At 39.1% G+C, this 19983-nt stretch overlaps 1 protein-coding gene across 10 annotated transcripts in view; it reads left to right on the top strand.

The window, feature by feature from the left end:
• Positions 1-3755: 3755 nt before the first annotated feature.
• Positions 3756-19983, top strand: part of ACADL (acyl-CoA dehydrogenase long chain) — a 49543-nt gene continuing 33315 nt past the window's right edge. For 3 of the 10 annotated variants that reach the window (XM_077957503.1, XM_077957502.1, XM_001109931.5), the window contains exons 1-5: positions 3758-4144; positions 8675-8830; positions 11337-11474; positions 12896-13060; positions 19849-19915. In XM_077957503.1, the coding sequence (XP_077813629.1) occupies positions 4068-4144; positions 8675-8830; positions 11337-11474; positions 12896-13060; positions 19849-19915 (603 nt within the window). In that variant the 5' untranslated portion in view covers positions 3758-4067. Of the gene's footprint in view, positions 4922-8674; positions 8831-11336; positions 11475-12895; positions 13061-19848; positions 19916-19983 lie in introns of all 10 variants that reach the window. The other 7 variants (XM_028831075.2, XM_077957501.1, XM_028831076.2 and 4 more) reach the window with 3 other exon arrangements.

Below are 19983 nucleotides of genomic sequence, written 5' to 3'. Positions count from 1 at the left end.
TTGGGAGGCTGACGTGGGAGAATTTTTGATCCAAGATTGGTTGAATCCTTGGATGTGGAACCTGTGGATTCTGAGGATGGACTGTACTTCCTCTAAAATGAGGAGACTTGGGGAATCTTACATGTATTTCCTAAGGACATTGGCAGCAATTCTTAAAGCCTGTAGAAGAATCTTGCCTCTGTCTTCTACATGGGCACCCCTGACCCTACTCACAGGCTAGAAACATGGCTACCAACATAATTTGATTTGAGGAGCATCACAAAGTCTGGGGTGTCCAATTTATTTCCCCTACAGTTCTGCTTTAGCACTCTTACTTGATCTGAAAAATCACGATTAAAGTCAGTTATTTGTTTCGTTTGTTTTTGTTTGTATGTTTTTTGTTTTCAGACAGTCTTCTCTGTCACCCAGGATGGAATGCAGTGGCACCATCTCGGCTCACTGCAACCTCTGCCTTCAGGTGTCAAATGATTCTTGTTCCTCAGCCTCTGGAGTACCTGGGATTACAGGTGCATGCCACCACACCTGGCTAATTTTTGTGATTTTAGTAAAGACAGGGTTTCACCATGTTGGCCAAGCTGGTCTCGAATTCCTGACCTCAAGTGATCCGCCCCCCCCCCCACCCCAACCACCCTTGGCCTCCCAAAGTGCTGGAATTACAGGTGTGAGTCATGGTGCCTAGCCTAAAGCCAGTATTTGAATTAGAAAAAACAAAAACACAAACAGAAAACCTGATTTTTCCCTAATTGATTATAAAAGGCCATTGTTAAAAGTGACCATCACCTGAAAAGACAAGGAAGGCTTGTGAGTATGTAAGTGGAGAAGAACAGAAACAGCTAACATTTTCTGAGTGTTATGTGCCAAGCCCAGTGCTGTGCATTTACATGAAATATCTTGTTAGTCACTGAAAGCAACTTTAGAAGTGGTCCACACTTCTCACACTTTAGTGTACATGAGTCATCTGTGAGACTTGTTGATAACACAGAATCCTCTACCTCATCATCGGGAATTCTGATTCAACAGGTGCTGTTGCTGATAGTGACTGTCAGAACATACTTAGGTGCACTAAAGTAGTTTTTATTATCATCCTCATTTTTTAGAGGCTCAGCAAGACCATGCAGGAGAAGGGTTCTGTGGTATAATATGAAATATATTTGGTCTTTGTTCCTGGTTCCTGTTACAGAGTTCGTAAAACTCTCGAAATTTCCTGAATGATAGAAATGTCTTTAGTTACTTATAATGAGCCCAGGTCCTAACACTTGAGTTTATGCTAATGAGGTGACTTAGGGTGGGCCCCTAGCTAGCCCAGACTAAGGCTGGTCATCAGAAAATTAAGAGGTTAGAAGATTAGAGGGTTGGAATTTACAGCCTCACCCACCAATCTCCAGAAAAGCAGAGGAGGTGGACATGAAGCTCTCTAAAAACGAGATTTTATGAACTTGGAGGCTTCGCAGTCCCCACTCCTCCCACCCCCACCCGGTACCCTCCTTTATGCATCTCTTCCATATGGCTATTCCTCAGTTAGATCCTTTATAATAAACTGGCAAACATAGTAAAGTGTTTCCCTGAGTTCTGTGAGCCATCTTGGAAAATTATGGAACACACAGAGAAAGCGTTGTGGGAACCCTAATTCATAGCTGGTTGGTCAGAAGTAGGGGGCACAACCTGGGACTTGCCATTGGCTTAAGTGGGGGTAGTCTTGTGTAATGGAGCCTTTAGCTTGTGGAATCTGACACTACTCCAGGTAAGTGGCATCAGGATTGAATTTAATTGAATTATAGGGCATCAAGTTGGTGTCCTCTGGAAAATTTCTTGTTATGTGGAGGAAAAAAATCCCACATATTTTGGTTGCTGAAGTGGAGTGTATTGAGTATGAAGAGAGAGAAAAATAGTTTTGTATCCTCCTTTACAGGTCCCTTATTGCCCCTACACTGGTAGGTTACTTGATCAGCTAATTATCACCTTGAAAGACCAAGAGTTTTGTTAACAACTGTTGTGAAACCTCCATTCTGGTCTTTGTAGTTTAAGAGAATTTAAACAAGAGACAGGCAGCAAAGGAGATTCAGTATGGAAGGATTTATTGCAATGGAGAAAGAATATTCTGAGGGTTAGGTGCAGAATAGACAGTACACCCTGAAAGATGATTCAGAGAAGGCTTCTGGTGAGGATGAGACAAGGTTGACTGTTACTGGGGAAACTCCCTTTATGGGAGTCTTACATGATTTTTCATAAAGGGGTGAGAAGAAGTGTCATTAGTAAGCATGTTCTGGATGGTCTTCTGGGTGCACATGTGCAGTAGCTTTACATGCTTGTTCATACATCTCATGTCTTATTAGCATCTTAAATCTCCATCCCGGGGTGTGTTTTTTACTATTATAATGAGTAAAAGGGTCAGTCTGAGGACAGGTCAATCAAAAGGCTCATGCTCTCTACAGGGGACATTCTCCACTGGAGATAGTTTTGCTTGAATGAGCTTACTACAGTGCAAATGCTGGGGCTTCTTGTGTTGAAGGTTCGGTTGTCACAGCCACTGCTTTTAGAGGACATGGCTACTTCCTTTCCTACCTATCCTGCCTTTGTTTGGTCCCATGAGCCAGCATCCCCTGTCACACACTACAGATGGTAGAGTAGGGATGGTAGGTCATAAGTCCAGAATTCTAACGAGACTGATGGAGGTTTGTGCTCGAGCCTCTGCCAACTAAAAATATTCACATTCTTCTAATTGTTTATAATATAATTAAATATTTCTTTTTATTTATTTTATAAAGATAGGGTCTCCCTGTGTTGTCCAAGCTGGTTTTGAACTTAGAACCTCAAACTATTCTCCTGCCTTGGCCTCCCAAAGTGCTGGGATTACAGGCATGAGCTGCCTTCCTGGTCAAACTTTCTTTTTAAAACTTCCTCTTTATGTTCTACATTCAGTTAGTTAGTTGCTGATTTCCAATGCAAAATGCCTCTTTTTCACTTCTACCATTTCAAGTCCATAGTAACTGTCCTTGATTAGTAAAATGGCCTTAACCTCTTGCTTTACTTCCTTTGAAATCCACTGTGCACATTCTTTAGAGTTCAAAAATCTTCAGGTATTTTCTATTACAAAAAAAAAAAAAAAAAAATTTCAAGAGCTCAGACTTCACTGAAATGAAATGTAGATTATTAAACACCATTGGTGACTTAAGTGAAAAAGTAATGGCAAGATCTGAATTCAAGTCAAGTATTATTGGAAAACTGAACGTGGCGGTTTTTATTTGCATATTACATATATTTTAATTTTTTTCAGCAGGTAGCCACTAATTTTTTTAAGAAAAAAATGAAAAGGGCACAATTCTTTGAAACCAGTATTTAAATAGTTGCCTACTTTAAGTAAATCAATTTCCAACGTTACAAAATAAACTTCAGGTACTTTTTTTTTTTCCCCCTGAGACGGAGTCTCGCTCTGTCACCCAGGCTGGAGTGCAGTGGCAGGATCTCGGCTCACTGCAAGCTCCGCCTACCGGGTTCACGCCATTCTCTTGCCTCAGCCTCCCGAGTAGCGCCCGCCACCACGCCTGGCTAATTTTTTGTATTTTAGAGGGGTTTCACTGTGTTAGCCAAGGTGGTCTCGAACTCCTGACCTCATGATCCACCCAGCTTGGCCTCCCAAAGTGCTAGGATTACAGGCCTGAGCCACTGCACCCGGCCAACTTCATGTACATTTTTATGGTTAGGTATTTGGCGTATGTGGGGGCTCCATAGCTTTCATCCGTTACTCAAAGCGCTTCGGGACCCTAAAAAGGCTCAGAACTGCTTCGATAAACAAGAAAGAATGCCGCAAGCAAAGGCAGCAGTTTCGCTGTAAAATCCTATTGTTGACATATAAGAGGGCCGTGTTGCCTCGCTACCAGCCTGTGGCGTTGTTGGGGCTCCGGAAGGGCGCGCGCGGCGCCTTTATCAGGGCGTGTGCGAGCGTTTATTTGGGAGGACACCACACGTGGACGCCTCAGCCGACCGTTCTCCTTCCCGGGGCCCTGCCCCGAGTCGCCGAGTAGCCGCAGAGTCGCCTCCGTCGCCCCGCCGCCCCTAGTGTTCCGGCCATGGCCGCGCGCCTCCTCCGAGGGTCCCTACGCTTCCTGGGCGGCCACTGTGCAGCGCGTCCGCTGCCCGCCCTGCGGTGAGTGGCAGCCGGGACTTACGCGGCTGCCGGCCGGGAGGCTGTGGGGCGAGGCAGCGAGTCACTCCTGTCGCTGGCTTGAGGCGGGGCGGGGCGCGCGGGGCGGGGCACGCGCGGCTGGGAGTGCTCCCCAACTCCGGCGCGGGGCTAGAGCTGGCCTGGTTTCCCGGATCCTGCGGACTGGGTGCAACCAGCTGCGGGGCGGAGGAAAAAGGGGTGTCAGCCGTGCGAGGCCACGTCCGGGAAAGCCGAAAGATTTCTCCAGAAGCTCATTCCGGAGCCCCATTCCAGCCCGTCTAGTTCAGCGGCCTGCAGTGGGACCCGAGAGCCTGCGTTTTGGGAGGAGGTGGTCACCCACTGGGCCTGGCTGCAGGAGCGCGGGCTGCGATCTATGTCCCAGTTCGAGCTATGAATCCGTCGTTCCCCACGGCTTAGTGAACTTGGGACCCGGACACAGTGCCCGGCCTGCGGCGCGGACCAGAAGTGTCTAGGGCAAGCTGGGATAGAAATGACTTGGCGAGGGTTCCATCAAACAAGGAAATTAGGTTTAGATTTATCAACAAATCCTTTAAATACAGAGGATTAATGAAGAGAGAGTCTAAGGTCTGAGTGGCTCAGTGATTCTTAAGGTGGTGTTTATAATATGATCAAAAGTTTCAGATACCGTCTGAAACATAAAATCTATTCACTGGGTAAACAAATTGAAAGCATGGAGAATTCGTTATTTAATAAGGGTGAAGGAACTGGCAAATTTGCGAATGACAGCATTGGTGTAAGGTACTCTAATTTTCTTTGAGAGCTATGAAACAAAATGCCTACTCTTCCTGGGGAGGTTTGGGAAGACTTCACTGAGAAGGTGATTTTTCTTTAGGATACATACTTAACTCTTACCTGGAACATTATAAGACAGTGATCCTCAAACTTTTGTTTGTTTGTTTTATTTTATTTTATTTTATTTTATTTATTTATTTTTGAGACGGAGTCTCACTCTGTCGCCCAGGCCGGAATGCAGTGGCACGATCTCCGCTCAGTGCTGCAACCTTTGCCTCCCGGGTTCAAGCGATTCTCCTGCCTTAGCTTTCCTGGATAGCTGGGGCTATAGGCGCGTGCCACCAAGCCCTGCTAATTTTTGTATTTTTTTTAGTAGAGACGGGGATTTCACTATATTGACTAGGCTGGTCTCGAACTCCTGAGCTCGTGATCTGCCCGCCTCGGCCTCCCAAAGTGCTGCCTCAAACTTTTTAGTAACAGGACTCCTTATGCTCTTAAACTTAGAGGACCTCAAAGGACTTTTGTTTATGTAGGTTATATCTATCTTACGTCGTTATCAAAGGGTGTCTACAAAACTGAGAAACTTTACAAATATTTAGTTTGTTTAAAAGTTACAATATCTGACGAGTTGATGGGTGCAGCACACCAACATGGCACAAGTATACAGATGTAACAAACCTGCACGTTGTGCACATGTACCCTAGAACTTAAAGTATAATAATAAAACCCCCCCAAAAAGTTACAATAATCTCATTACATATTAACATAAATAACAGTTTTTATGAAAAATAACTTTTCCTAAACAGAAAAAAAGTGAAAAGAGTGACATTGTTTTACATTTTTACAACTCCCTTAATGTCTGGCTTAGTAAAAGATAACCAGATAATTATATCTGCTTCTGTTTATCCATTGGCGTAAGTTTGATTGAAGCATGGCAAGAAAATCTACCCTCAAATAGAGAACACTGGAAAAAGGGAGACCTGAGAGACCCTCTGAATGGGCTGGGGGCTTCAGTTTTGTCGTAACAGCTTTTTGACCTTTAATGTGCAAAGGAATCACTTGGAAATCTTGTTAAAATACAGCTTCTGATTCGGTGGGTCTGGGATGGGGCCTGAGATTGTGTCTTTAAAACCAGCTTCCAGGTGTGTGGAAGGTGCTGGTGGAGATTGTCTCCCTTTTAAAATGTAAAGGAGGCTTAAAAAAAATTATAGCCTAGCAAATAAGATTAGTTGCAGTTTATTGCCTTAGAGAAAAAAAATGCCAATTTTTCCATTACAGATTTCTTCATCTTTAGATTAAGAAATACATGTTGCAATAAACTTGCTGCCACGTGTTTTGATTTTCTTCCCTCTGCATATTCTCTCCTGACCACCTTTGACTGACCTGAAAGTCTTTATTGTTTTGGCATTTCTTTTGCTTTCCTGTGTCTTAATGTATTTTACTTAAAAATATTGCAGATATTTCCTTAACACAGGATAGGCTATTCAATTTTAAGATCCAGTAAGACTCGGTTTTAAATTCTGGCTCTATTATTTACTTATTATGTTGACAAATGATTCGGTGTCTTACGGCCCCAGTTTCCTAATCTCAGCATAGTTTTTTCCTGAGGAAAACTCTCTAGTATGGAAAAATCTATATGGACAAATATGTGCTTTATAGTTTTATCTCTACTAGCAAGAAAAAGGAGTCGATCATTTCCAGTATAGGGATAAAGTAAATGTTAGTTTATTTAATGCAACAGGACAATGGTCAAGCTCCCCTGCATGTCTTGGTCCCCTGTTACCTCTTCTTCCTAGAATCTCTGACCTCATCTACTCTTCTCAGCCCACTCTGGCTACACTTGCCTTCTTGCTTTTTCTAGAACACATCCGACACGATTCAGACATACAACCTTTGCTCTAGTTGTTCTTTTATCCTAAAATTATTTGACTCTAGAGGTATGCCTGGCTAACTCTATCACCTTCAAGGGTTTGCTCAAATCTCACCTTTCTGGTTTGACCTACCCTGACTGCAGTATTTTTTTTTTTGTTTTGTTTTGTTTTGTTTTGTTTTGTTTTTAGTGACAGGGGCTCGCTATGTTGCCCAGACTGGTTTCAAACTCCTCAGCTCAAGCAATCCTCATGCCTCAGCCTCCCAAAGTGCTGGGATTACAGGTGTGAGCCACCAAGCCAAGCCTACTACATTATTTCATACAGCAACCTCTGTCTCTGCCTCCCCCCAGCCAGATACTCCTGATACCTTCTCTACTTTTCTTTTTCCATAATACTTATCACCTTCTATGGTATTATATAATTTGCTTATTTATTGTTTATTATTTATTCAGTCTCCCTTTGTTAGAATGTAAGCTTAAAAGCCAAGATCTTTGTCCTCATCTTAGTCCTTTGTTCATTATTGTATCCTGAGTTACTAGAACAGTGCCTGGCACAGAATTGGCACTCAGTAAATATTTGCTAACTAAATGAATGAATAAGCCACTAAAAACATGATAATTAGGGAAACCTTAGAAATAGGTTGTAATAGCGACTGGGTGCAGTAGCTCATGCCTGTAGTCCCAGCCCTTTGGAGGCCAACATGGGTGTATCACTTGAGATCAGGAATTCAAAAGCAACCTGGTCAACATGGTGAAACTCTATTAAACATGGTGAAACTCTACTAAAAATACAAAAATTGGCTGGGTGTGGTGGCAGCACCTGCAATCCCAGCTACTCCAGAGGCTGAGGTAGAAGAATGGCTTGAACCAGAAAGGCGAAGGTTGCAGTGAGCCAAGATTGTGCCATTGCATTCCAGCCTGGGCAACAGAGCCAGACTCCGTCTCATAAAAAAAAAAAAAAAAAAAAAAGGAAAGAAACATGTAATAGTAGAGTTATTTTTTTTAAGAACGCTTTAAGTCTACTTTGATTAATTACATGAAATAGATCTTTTCTGGATAAGGACTAGAAAAGAAAAGGCAGGGTCCAACTAAGGAAGAAATACACTAAATCAGAATTTAATGCAAAATAGAAAAAGCATCCTTTGGCAAGATTTGAATATATGATAAGTTTTTTAGATGTGAACTTGAAAATGTACAAAATGATGCATAGATTTTCAAAATTTCTTTCAGGGGTACTTCAAGGAAAAAAAAGCTGAAGACCACTGAACTAAAGGAACTACAGAGCAGTCTCATTTTAAGCTCAGTGTGGGAGGGATGGGAGTAGGTCCTAAATAATTCCATTTTACAGAATCTTTATCAGAGTTTGATGAGTATTTTTATCTCCACCCAGATTGTCTTTGTAATGTGGCAATTACATCAACACAGTTTGCATCTTATACACCTGCAATTTGAAATTGTGTGATTCTGGTTAAAATACTAATTTTGGAAGCTTTGCATTATTTTAAACATTGTACATGATATGAAAATTTATCAGTATTACTCTATTGTACTATTTGAACTTTACATAATGTAATCCATATGTCACATGACAATACTGCATTTCACCTCAAGTCAGACCTGTGGTTAGTTCTAGGCATCGTCTTCTTTAAGGATTTGGAGATGGAGACTGAGTTGAATACTGATAAGGTACTTCTTAATTCCAGCTATATGAGGTAGATCCCATCAAAAGTGGTGGCACTCAAATTTGAACCCAGGTTTGTCATAATTCAAACTCTCTACTCGCCTCTCAAGTTTCTCTGTGAAAGAAATCCATGTTGTTCAGTGGTATTAATTCGGATATGAAGAGTAACAATTCACTTACTTTTCCTACTGCATATATATTTTTTAAGATGTTCTCATTCTGGAGGGGAAGAACGTCTAGAAACTCCTTCTGCTAAAAACTTAACAGATATAGGAATTCGAAGAATCTTTTCTTCAGAGCATGACATTTTCCGGAAAAGTATAAGGAAGTTTTTCCAAGAAGAAGTGATTCCTCATCACTCAGAGTAAGTGGCACATTTTCCTCTAATGAAATGTATGCTAGGGGTGTGATAGGACCATTTCCTAGAATGCCATATATTACTATACAGAAAACATAGTATGTTCAGGGCTTTATTAACATTTTTACTGCTCTTCACTGTAACACTATAAGATCCCAGGATTCTTGCAGTTTTTAAAATGAATTGTAAAATGTACTATACACAAAAAAGAAAATTTAAAAATTCGCAACTTAGTCTAAGAGTAGTATTTTTGAAAACCATGGGTAACTGGCAACAAAATACTAGTCAATTTCTTAGTCTTTCTTTTTCTGCTTCATGAATTAATTAAACTGTAAAAACACAAAAAGTCAGCATAATGCAAACCTTGGTAAGAATTGGTTACCTCTGGATATTTCTTGATTAACTAATTACTATTATTTTATTGATCAGAAACTTATCATTTCTATTACAATAAGATTTTGCTTCATTTCCAAAATTCACTCAATGCCAGTACAGATGCTCCTGAATTTAGTAGGGGTTACAAGTTGAAAATATCGTAAGTCAAAAATGCATTGTTATTATGTTAACACTGTTCTTATGTTATAAAAACAAACAAATCTCAGCACAGTTATATTAGAAGCAGAAATTAGAAGATTAGTAAAAATGAAGAGAGAAATGGTTCAGGAACATCATAGGTTTGTGAGGTTTTACACACCTAGCCTACTACACGCGATAGTTTAGGCCAGCCTACATTAAACATGCTCAGAACAATTACATAAGCCTACAGTTAGGCAAAATCATCTAACACAATGTCCACGTTGTAATAAAGTATTAAATAACTCATGTAGTGTATTAAATATTCTAATGAAAGTGAAAAACAAAACGGTTATATGGATACTTGAAGTAAGCATGTTTTCAACTGAATGTGTATTGCTTTTTCACCGTCATAAGTAAAAAAATTGTAAGTTGAACTGTCATAAGTCAGAGACATCTGTATTTTACAACATTTAGAATGGTTTTTAAATAGCATTAAAAGTAACTTCCATTAGGTTTTTACTAATACCTTCTTGGTAAGAATGACCAAAATAAGCTAAACTCAGAAGCCGGAAGCCATAACTAGTCTTTGGTGAAAAGCGACTAGCTTCTGTTTTGGGGGGTTTTGTTTGTTTGTGTGTTTGTTTTTTAAGACATGGTCTCACTCTCTTGCCGAGGCTGGGGTGCAGGGACGTGATCACAGCTCACTGCAGCCTTGAACTTCTGGGCTCAAGCAATCCTGCCTCAGCCTCCCAAAGTGCTGGGATTACAGGTGTGAATCACTGCATCAGGCTTCAACTAGCTTCTTATAGACAAGAGAGACATGGTACACTTTGCTCTGGTACAATCTCTTTTGTTTATTTCTTCACTGCTTTTAAATTTTGTTCCAGAAAAAATCTTGAGAAGGCTTTGAAATAAAATAACAGGAGCTGACAAATTTTAAGTCAATAATAAAAATATTTCCAAAGCTACTTTAGGCAACAACTGCATTCAAAACACACATGGTAATCCAACTCTTAAAAATTTTTGTAGTGTCTCTAATTACCTTCAATCAGTATCTTCAAATACCCCATGTCTCACTATAATCCACTTAAAAATACAAAAATTCTCCGATATTTTTTCACTATCTCCAGCTAGCCATCTGTTTCCTCATTCTGCCATTCTCATTTTTAAAGAAGAAAAGCTGAGGTTGCCTATCTTACACAAATGTCTAATATTTTCAGAAGTTCATTTGATATAGAGCTATAGTGCGAGGTGCTTCTGCTCTCCTGTTCTTCCTAAACTATAATGAGGTTCCCTATTTTGTCAGCTTCTATATGCTTGTCCCATAAGTTCAGCACTTTAAGGAAATATGCCAAGGAGAATTGCCTCTTACAATACAGGTTAGGCAGATTCCCATGACGACATGCCACAACTAAGCTTGCATGTAAGAGTACTAGCTGAGCAAAACTACATCAGTGGGTATAATTTTCAAGTCCAATAAATAGTCAAGATGGGGAAAGACAATGGCAAATACAAATAAGAGGAGAGGGCTGGGTGCAGTGGCTCATACCTGTAATCCTAGCACTTTGGGAGGCTAAGGTTTGAGGACTGCTTGAGGCCAAGAGTTCACGACCAGCCTGGGGAACATAATAAGACCCCATCTCTACAAAAGAAAATTTTTTTTGGCCTTGTGGCATGTGCCTGAAGTCTCAGCTGCTCAAGAGGCTGAGGTGGGAAGATTGCTTGAACCCAGAATTTTGAGGCTTCAGTGATCCATGATTGTGCCACTGCACACCAACCTGGGTGACAGCCCTGTCTCAAAAAAAAAAAAAAAAGCAGAAAAAAGGAGGAAGAGAAGTGATCAAAGAGTCAGAGTCAAATAGAAGTATATGGCTAATGCAAATAATTACCTTAAATTAAGAATGCATTTCTGCACAAAATCATTCATAAGTTCAAAGTTGTAGCCATTTAAATAATATGAAAAAATCTCTGATTTTAAAATATTTGGTATTTGCAGATGGGAGAAAGCTGGAGAAGTAAGTAGGGAGGTTTGGGAAAAAGCTGGAAAACAAGGACTGCTTGGTGTCAATATTGCAGAGCATCTTGGTGGAATTGGAGGGGATTTGTACTACGCAGCTGTTGTCTGGGAGGAGCAGTAAGTATGGAGAGCTTTAAGGCTGAGTCTTGTTTTGTAAACACACCACTCAACTTTCTGAAATGACCAAAAAAAAAAGTTTTCTAATCTTGGAAGATTGAAAATTCAGTGTAAAATGTAAAGGACTATACCACTCATGCACTCTTATACATTTTTTGAATGTGGGATAATAAGAAAATCCTTTTAAGTTGCTGAAATAGGTGCTATTGAAAATTAAAGAGATCTTTTTTTTTTTCCTGTCAATGCTTACGATTACTTTTTGCCCTTAGAAAAGATATTTGAAAGAGAACAACAGAGTAGAAAAATGTTTCCATCAAATATACTAGAATTTTAATATATAAGAGCAAATAAAGATTGCAGTTGAAAAATGGGCAAAGAATTTGAAGCAATAATTCATCAAAAAAGAAATGCAAATAAGTTTTTTTTAATGAGAAAACTTCATCCTTACTAACAAATGCAAATTAAGCTTATCTGGAGGTATCATTTTGAGTATCTATAAAATTAGTGAAAATGAAAAATCCTAATACCCAGGGCTGACAAGATTGCAGTGAAAGTGACACACTATTGGTGGCTTTATAAATTAGAACAATAAATTTTGGGGGTGATTAAAAAGGTGAAAACATATTTAAAAAATATGTTCCTGCTTTTTGACATAGAATGCTACTTTGGGGAATTCATTTTAAGGAAATAATTTACTAGGAAATACAGATGCTGTGTTCAGAAATCATTGTCATGTTAGGTCACAGTCCTCCAAATGTTGAAGCAATCTAAATGTCCAGCAGTGGGAGAATGGATAAGTAAATTATGGTACATAAACAACTTGTAATATTTTGCAGCTATTTCAGATTAAAATCTACTAAGAAAAAATAGGATTTTGTTGTGTCATAGAATTTATTTTTAAATTTTAAATTTTTATTTGTGTGTGTATGTGTGTCATAATTTTAAAAGAAAATAGCAAAGTACACAATTCACTCCATGACTCCATGTTTTGTTTTGTTCTGTTTTTCTTTTTTTCTATTTTTTGCTTTTTTATTTTTGTTCTTTTGTTTCTTTGTTTTACCAAGACTCCATCTGATTAGAATATATCCTCATGGCAAAGGCCGTTAGAGGAATACAGTTATTATTCCACTGTGTTAGAGGAATATAACTGCAGGTGATTCATATTTTAAAATATTTTATCTCTCAATTAAATAAGTGTTCATTGAACTCTGTTTAGCACTGTTATTGTGTTGAAACCAGAAATTTTAAAATTAGTAAAAAAAAAAAAAAAAAAAAGAGAACACAGTCAGAAATGTCATAGGTTTGTGATGAGACAGGCCACTACCAAACAGTTTGACAGGATCTTTAATACGTTGTTGTTATAATAGTCATTTTTTAATTGCTAGTTTATGCTCTAATTTTTCTTCTTTTTTCATTCTAAGAGCTTACTCAAATTGTTCAGGCCCAGGTTTTAGTGTTCATTCAGGTATTGTCATGTCCTATATTACAAACTATGGCTCAGAAGAACAGATTAAGCACTTTATTCCCCAGATGACTGCAGGCAAATGTATTGGTGCTATAGCAATGACAGAGCTTGGAGCTGGAAGGTAAGTTAATATTTAGTTGACTTTGGATTCTTGGAAGCAGTGCCTTGACATTTTCTTAGTACTTGGTTAATACATAGACTGAGCTATGTGCTAGGAGGAATGCAAAGATGAACACAGGATAATTCATGACCTCAAGTAGGAAAATAACAATAAAGCAGATTATAATGTATGCTATGTTTGAGATATTAACATAGTTTTATGCAAAGAAAATGGTAGTGTGTAAGTCGAATTTTCACCATAATGAATTTTACTTGTAGGGTGAGATTCACATGTAAATGTCAAGCAGTTTGTTACAAAGTTGTACTTGGAATTCTGGAGACAAGGATGGAGTAGCAATAGGTTTTAAAAGTCTTTCATTTATAAGAGTTGATACAATAGGAATGAACAAGATCACGTATTCAGTTATTTGCTGGTTATTTTGTAAATGTCTTCAGTGGGCCAGGTATACAGTAGTGAACAAAACAGATGTGGCCTCTGTGCTTAATGAAGAGAAAGGCAAGAAATAAGCAAGTATATATGTTTGTAATTATAAATTATGATAAGTACTGTGAAGGAAATGTACTGTGCTATAGACTAATGGTATGTTTGTGTTTGGTGGGATATGGAAAAACAAATTTAGATATGAATGCTAACAAAGGCCTATAAAAAGTTGTATTTAAACTGAGGTTTGACAAATGGGAAGGAACCAGTTTTATAAGAATGGGGGAAAGAGCTTCCACAGAGTGGGGACCTGATCCTCAAGAGGAAAAATGAAAGACAAAAAAGGAACAAAGGAGGAAAATCTGGGCATTATGTTTCATTTGGAACTGTACAAAAAATGATGGAGCAAGAGAGACAGAAGGATTGAGAGTTTCAAAGAAATCCAGACACGAATAGGAAGAGAAGTCAGTTGGAAAGGCTGTAGGAAAGGAGAAAGAAGTTAGTAATGTGAAGGCCACCATGATGTTGAGAATGGAGAAGAGGTTCTGGCAGGCCTGATGATCCTTTGTGATTTCAGTAGGGTGGAGGGGCAGAAGTTACTTTTTATGGGAGTGAGGTGGTTGAGAAAACAGAGGCAGAGGACTCAGAGTCATCTTTCTCAGAGCTGAGTGGTAAACAGAAATGGAAAGAGAGGGCAGTGGTTTGAGGCAAACTGGTAGGGGAAATGATGTATGTTAAAGACAGTAGCAACTTGTGGGTCAACAGAAAGCGAACAGTGCAAAGGAAGAACTTAAAGATGCCAAAGAAGTGGCAAGTGAAAATCCAGGAATTGTTTTTGCAGAGGTCAGGCCCTCCTTTTTTATTGTAAAATTTTCTTTTCTAACAGTGTTATTTATTTTTAAATCTCTTAATATTCTATAGCATGACTTGCAATATGTTTACATTATATTTATCTTTTTAAGATATAAATCCCTAATTTTAGGTCAATACTAACACTTAATTTTGTCAAAGATTAAAGGCTTCTGTTCACTTCTGTTGCCTAAAAGTGTGATCTAAACAAGTAGAAATTTAACCTTCTTCCTTAAAATTTGCTTTTAATTTCATTCTCTAAAACAACTACCTGGCTGACTGCCAATATTCAGATTGAGTTGTATTAGCTCTGTGGTTAGCATGTTCCACTTCCAGCTCATTGCATGTTAGCACTCACAAAGAGGCTATAGAATAAATGAGATCTTGATTTATCTCTAATTTATACATGCAAACAAAGGTTCGTGTGATTTTTGATTTTGGTTTAAAGTCTTTGGCCTTATCTGTGGTTAAGTGTATATAATTAAGAAGGAAATCTAAGAATGAGGATGGAGAAAATAAGCAGATTTCTTTCTTTCTTTCTTTTTTTGTTTGGAAAGTCATTGAAAGTCATGAGAGGATAGTAAATAAGTCAGGTATTTAGAGAGATGAGCAAAGAGTCCATGTGGGTAAGAGAATATAAGAACAGAGAAAAGCCACAGTTGAAGAAGAGTACTAGAGTGTTGAGGAATTATGGAATTATGGTGTAAAATTGGCATGAAATAGGGAAAAACACGTGGGAAGAAAAGAAGATAGAAGATGGAATGTGGTTCATTTTGACTGCCCTCGGAGATGAATTGAGCACTGTCTGTATTTTTGGTTTGATTTGGCCTCCACAGAAAATAAAGGTTGCAATTGCTGAAAAACATCCAGAGTTTCACTGGCCCTTTCCCCTTCCATGGAGGAACGCTTCATTATATATAATTACGTATCTTTGTATGTTGTATTACTTTAGCATTTTATAAATGCTTTCATATTGATTTTATTTTATTATTTTTTAAAGAAATGGAGATGGGGGTCTTGCTATGTTGCCCAGGCTGGTCTCAAACTCCTGGACTCAAGCAATCCTTCTGCCTCAGCCGCTCCAAGTGCTAAGATTATAGGTGTCAGCCACTGCACCTGACCTCATGTTAATTTTATTATATGGCTATTATAATGAGATATATGGAATATAAAGATACGATTTCTATATAAGAAGAAAACAGAAAATAATAAATGAAGTATTTTGACCAAGTTCATAGAACAAATTGTTGACAGCATTGGAGCCAGAGTGTTCTGACACCAGCTGTGTGATCTTGGGTAAAAATCTCTGAGCTTCAATGTCTCTATCGGTGAAATTGAGATAATGATACTTAAGAAGATTATTGTGAGGGTCTAAACTGTTGGCTTTACTAAGTAGTATACTTTTTCATTTTTAATATTTCATATATAACATTCAAAAACTTAGGAAAAATTTACAAACTGAGCTATGCCATTACCTTTATTTCCTTTGATGTATCCCTGTATAGGAAGATTTTTTTTTTTTTTTTTTGAGATAGAGTCTTGCTGTTGTCACCCAGGCTAAAGTGCCATGGTGCGATCTCGGCTCACTGCAACCTCCACCTCCCACGCTCAAGCTATTCTCCTGCCTCAGCCCCCGAAGTAGCTGGGATTACGAACACCTGCCACCACATCCAGCTAATTTTTGTATTTTTAGTAGAGACAGGGATTCATCAGGTTGGCCAGGCTGGTCTTGAACTCCTGACCTCTGGTGATCCGTCCGCCTCAGCCTCCCAAAGCACTGGGAATACAGATGTGAGCCACCATGCCCAGCCTTAGAAGAATTATTTTAATAAACTATGTGCAGACATTAGTTAGTGATACTTTATACATACTTATGATGAAAAATACGATGTTAGAATACAATAGTATTCAGGCCAGGCACAGTGGCTCATGCCTATAATCCCAGCACTTTGGGAGGCCAAGGTGGTGGATCACCTGAGGTCAGGAGTTCAAGACCACCCTGGCCAACATAGCAAAACTCTGTCTCTACTAAAAATACAAAAATTGGCTGGGTGTGGGTAGTGTGCACCTGTAATCCAGCTACTTGGGAGGCTGAGGCAGGAGAATTGCTTGAACCTGGGAGGTGGAGGTTGCAGTGAGCCGAGATCGTGCCACTGCACTTCAACCTCAGTGACAAAGTGAAACTCCATCTCGAAAACAACAACAACAAAAAAGAATACAATAGCATTCAACTTTTGTGTTCACAATCTGCATCCACCCTTTTGATGATAATCACACTACAGATTGGTTCACATACCTGTGCCATTTAACCTATGTTTCAGATAGGTGGCTCTGTATTATAGTCTCTTTCTGAAACTTACTGTGATATTTGAAGTGATTAGATGTGTAATGGATAAGCCTTGAATTCGTGTGTTGGGGGGTCCCCAAGACTACCCCCAGGTTCAAATGATTTGCTAAGAGGACTTACAAGACTCAGCATATATTGTACCCATGGCTACAATTTATTATAGTAAAGGATACAAAGCAAAATCAGCCAAGAGAAAGTCTCATGGGCAAAGTCCCTAGAAAGCCAATAGCAGCTTCTAGGAGTTCTCTCCCAATGAGGTCATACAGGACATAATTGCTTCAGCAAGTTGTGACGTGTGAAATGTTGTGTGCCAAGGTGTAGCTCATTAGAGACTTGGTGCCCAAGGATTTTATTGGAGGTCGGTCATATAGGCACCCTCTTCCTGGCATGTACCAAAAGTTCAGATCCCCAGAAGGAAAGCAGGTATTCAGCATAAGCCTCATTGTTTGCACGAACAGTTTATACAGTAAGCCACTTTGATGGGTACTGGGAACGGTGAGAACTCTCCTGAAATCCGGATTCCCAGATGCTAGCCACAGGCAATGTTGCAACAGGCCTTTCTAAGGATAGCACTCTCAGGCCTGCTCTATTAATTCTTTTCTGTATACTTGGCATTTTAATAATATAATTTAACAAATGTTTATTGAGTGCCTGTTATGTACAAAGCAGCATGCTAGGCACAGAGCATATAAATATGATCTTGATACACCACGTGTTTTCAAAAAACTTGAGTCAGATAAGTGCAGTATGTGGGAAAGATAATTGCTTTTTATTATAATTGCAATTGAAAGTAAGTGCTCTAAGAGAGTATATTTGTTGCCTGATGGCATCTGTGACAAATTATCACAGACTTGGTGGCTTCAGACAATAGAAATTTATTCTCTTACAGTTCTGAAGGCTAGAAGTCCAGAATCAGTATCGCTGGACCCAAATCAGGGTATCAGCAGGGTCACACTTCCTCCAGAGGTTATAGGGGAGGATCCACTCCTTTCATCTTCTATCTCTTAATGTCTGTTTGGCATTCCTTGCCTTGTTGCCTCATCACTGCAGTCTTTGCCTTTGTGGTCACATTGTCTTCTTTTCTGTCTATGAAATCTCTCTTTACCGCTCTCTTATAAGGACATTTCTGATTGCATTTAGCGCGCATCCAGATCATTCGTGATAATCTCTCTATCAGAACATCCTTAAATTAAACACATCTGCAAGACTGTTTTTCCATGTAAGGTAGCACAGCCTCTAGGGTATCGGACCTGATATCTTTGGTATCATTATTCAGCCTAATACAGAGAGTGATTAAAAAAAATGCAACTGGGTGCGGTGGCTCACGACTGTAATCCCAACACTTTGGGAGGCCAAGGTGTGCTGATCACCTGAGGTCAGGAGTTCAAGACCAGCCTGGCCAACATGGTGAAACCACGTCTCTACTAATAACACAAAAAATTAGCCTGGCATGGTGGCCTACGCCTGTAATCCCAGATACTGAGGTGGCTGAGGCAGGAGAATCACTTGAACCAGGGAGGCAGAGGTTGCAGTGAGCCGAGATTGTGCCATTGCACTCCAGCCTGGGCAACAAGAGGGAAACTCGGTCTCAAAAAAAAAAAAAATGCTGAGGGACGTAAAATATAAACACCACTGTGTTACTCTGTTTTTGTGTTGCTATAAAAAAAAACCCCTGAAACTGGGTAATTTATAAAGAAAAGAGGTTTAAGTGGCTCACAGTTCCACTGGCTATATAGGAAGCATAGCTGGGGAGGCCTCAGGAAACTTACAATCATGGCCGAAGGCATAGGGGAAGCAGACATGTCCTACATGGCCAGAGAAGGAGGAATAGAGAGAAGAGGGATGTGCTACACACTTTTAAACAACCAGATCTCATGGTAAGTAACTCACTAACACAAGAACAGCAAGGGGAAAGTCCATCCCTATGATCCAATCACCCCACCAGGCCCCCTCCTCCAACACTGAAGATCATAGTTGAACATGAGATTTGGGTGGGGACACAAAGCCAAACCATATCACCCACATAAAGAAGAATAGGAAAAATTACACAAGTAATGTGGACTATTTATATACTGTGCTGTTTATTGTAGGATATTTAGATTTTGGGACCTAAGTGTTTTAACAATAGGGGATTATTTTTTAAAATTATGGTAAATCCATGATGATGTTCTGTTCAGCTAATAAGAAGTCATTAGATATTGTTAACAGATCAAAATCATATTATATGGTTCCAGTTTTATAAAAATGCATATATATGTATAGTTATATCCATAGGAAAATATTGGAAAGATATACCTTTAAAATGTTCATTCCAGGAGATAAAATTATTTTTAAAATTATTTTTCTCCTTTGGAATGCTCTCTATATTCTTAATATTTTCTTTAGTAATATTTGCTTCTTTTATATTTAGAAAAATAATCTGTTCTACGCTTAGAGCAGGTTTGTTAGAAAAAAAATGGCATTTGAGACATGCTCTTTTTTTTTTTTTTAAGATAAATTCTCACTGTGTTACCCAGACTAGAGTGCAGTGGCATGATCATGCCTCACTGCAGCTTCAACTTCCCAGGCCCAAGTGATCCTCTCACTTCAGCCTCCCAAATAGCTGAGACCACAGGCATGTGCCACCACACCCAACTAATTTTTTAACTTTTTATAGAGATAGAGTCTAGCTTTGTTTCCCAGGCTGGTCTCAAACTCCTGGGCTCAAGCAGTCCTCCCCCCTCAGTCTCCCAAGGTGCTGGGATTATAAGCATGAGCTACCACGCCCTGCCTAATAGCTAAATTTTAGATCAATAGAGATAGGGGAAGGAACCAAGGTGTTTAAAGGCAGCAAAGTACATGGTGACACGTAATCTCAGGGATACAGTGAGGTTTGAAATGTTATGTGAGTCTCATTGGGGTCTTGAATGTTAGTTGGGTTTCGTTATACTACTGTATAAAATCTGGCTAGTTTATATAATAAATCTTAATCATATATTCATTTGTGTAAGTGCTTTAGAATATAATAGATCAGCATGGTTTTTCAGTGCAATTGTGTGAACATTCTTAATATTCAGCAATTTTATAATGGTGTAGCCAGTTTGAATAATCTAATTTACATACATACTTACATAATTTACATAATTCAATTTTTATCATTTGATGAATTGTTTATCCTTTCTTTCGATTACAGTGACTTACAAGGAATAAAAACAAATGCTAAAAAGGATGGAAGTGACTGGATTCTCAATGGAAGCAAGGTGTGTAGAGAGGGACTTCTATAGCCTTTCTTTTCAGAGTCATGCTGTGGGTAACAATGTCTCAGAGA

Source organism: Macaca mulatta, chromosome 12, assembly GCF_049350105.2.
Source record: "Macaca mulatta isolate MMU2019108-1 chromosome 12, T2T-MMU8v2.0, whole genome shotgun sequence".
NCBI lineage: Eukaryota > Metazoa > Chordata > Mammalia > Primates > Cercopithecidae > Macaca > Macaca mulatta.
The sequence above is the reverse complement of the archived record's forward strand: the minus strand, read 5'-3'. Positions and strand labels throughout refer to the sequence as shown.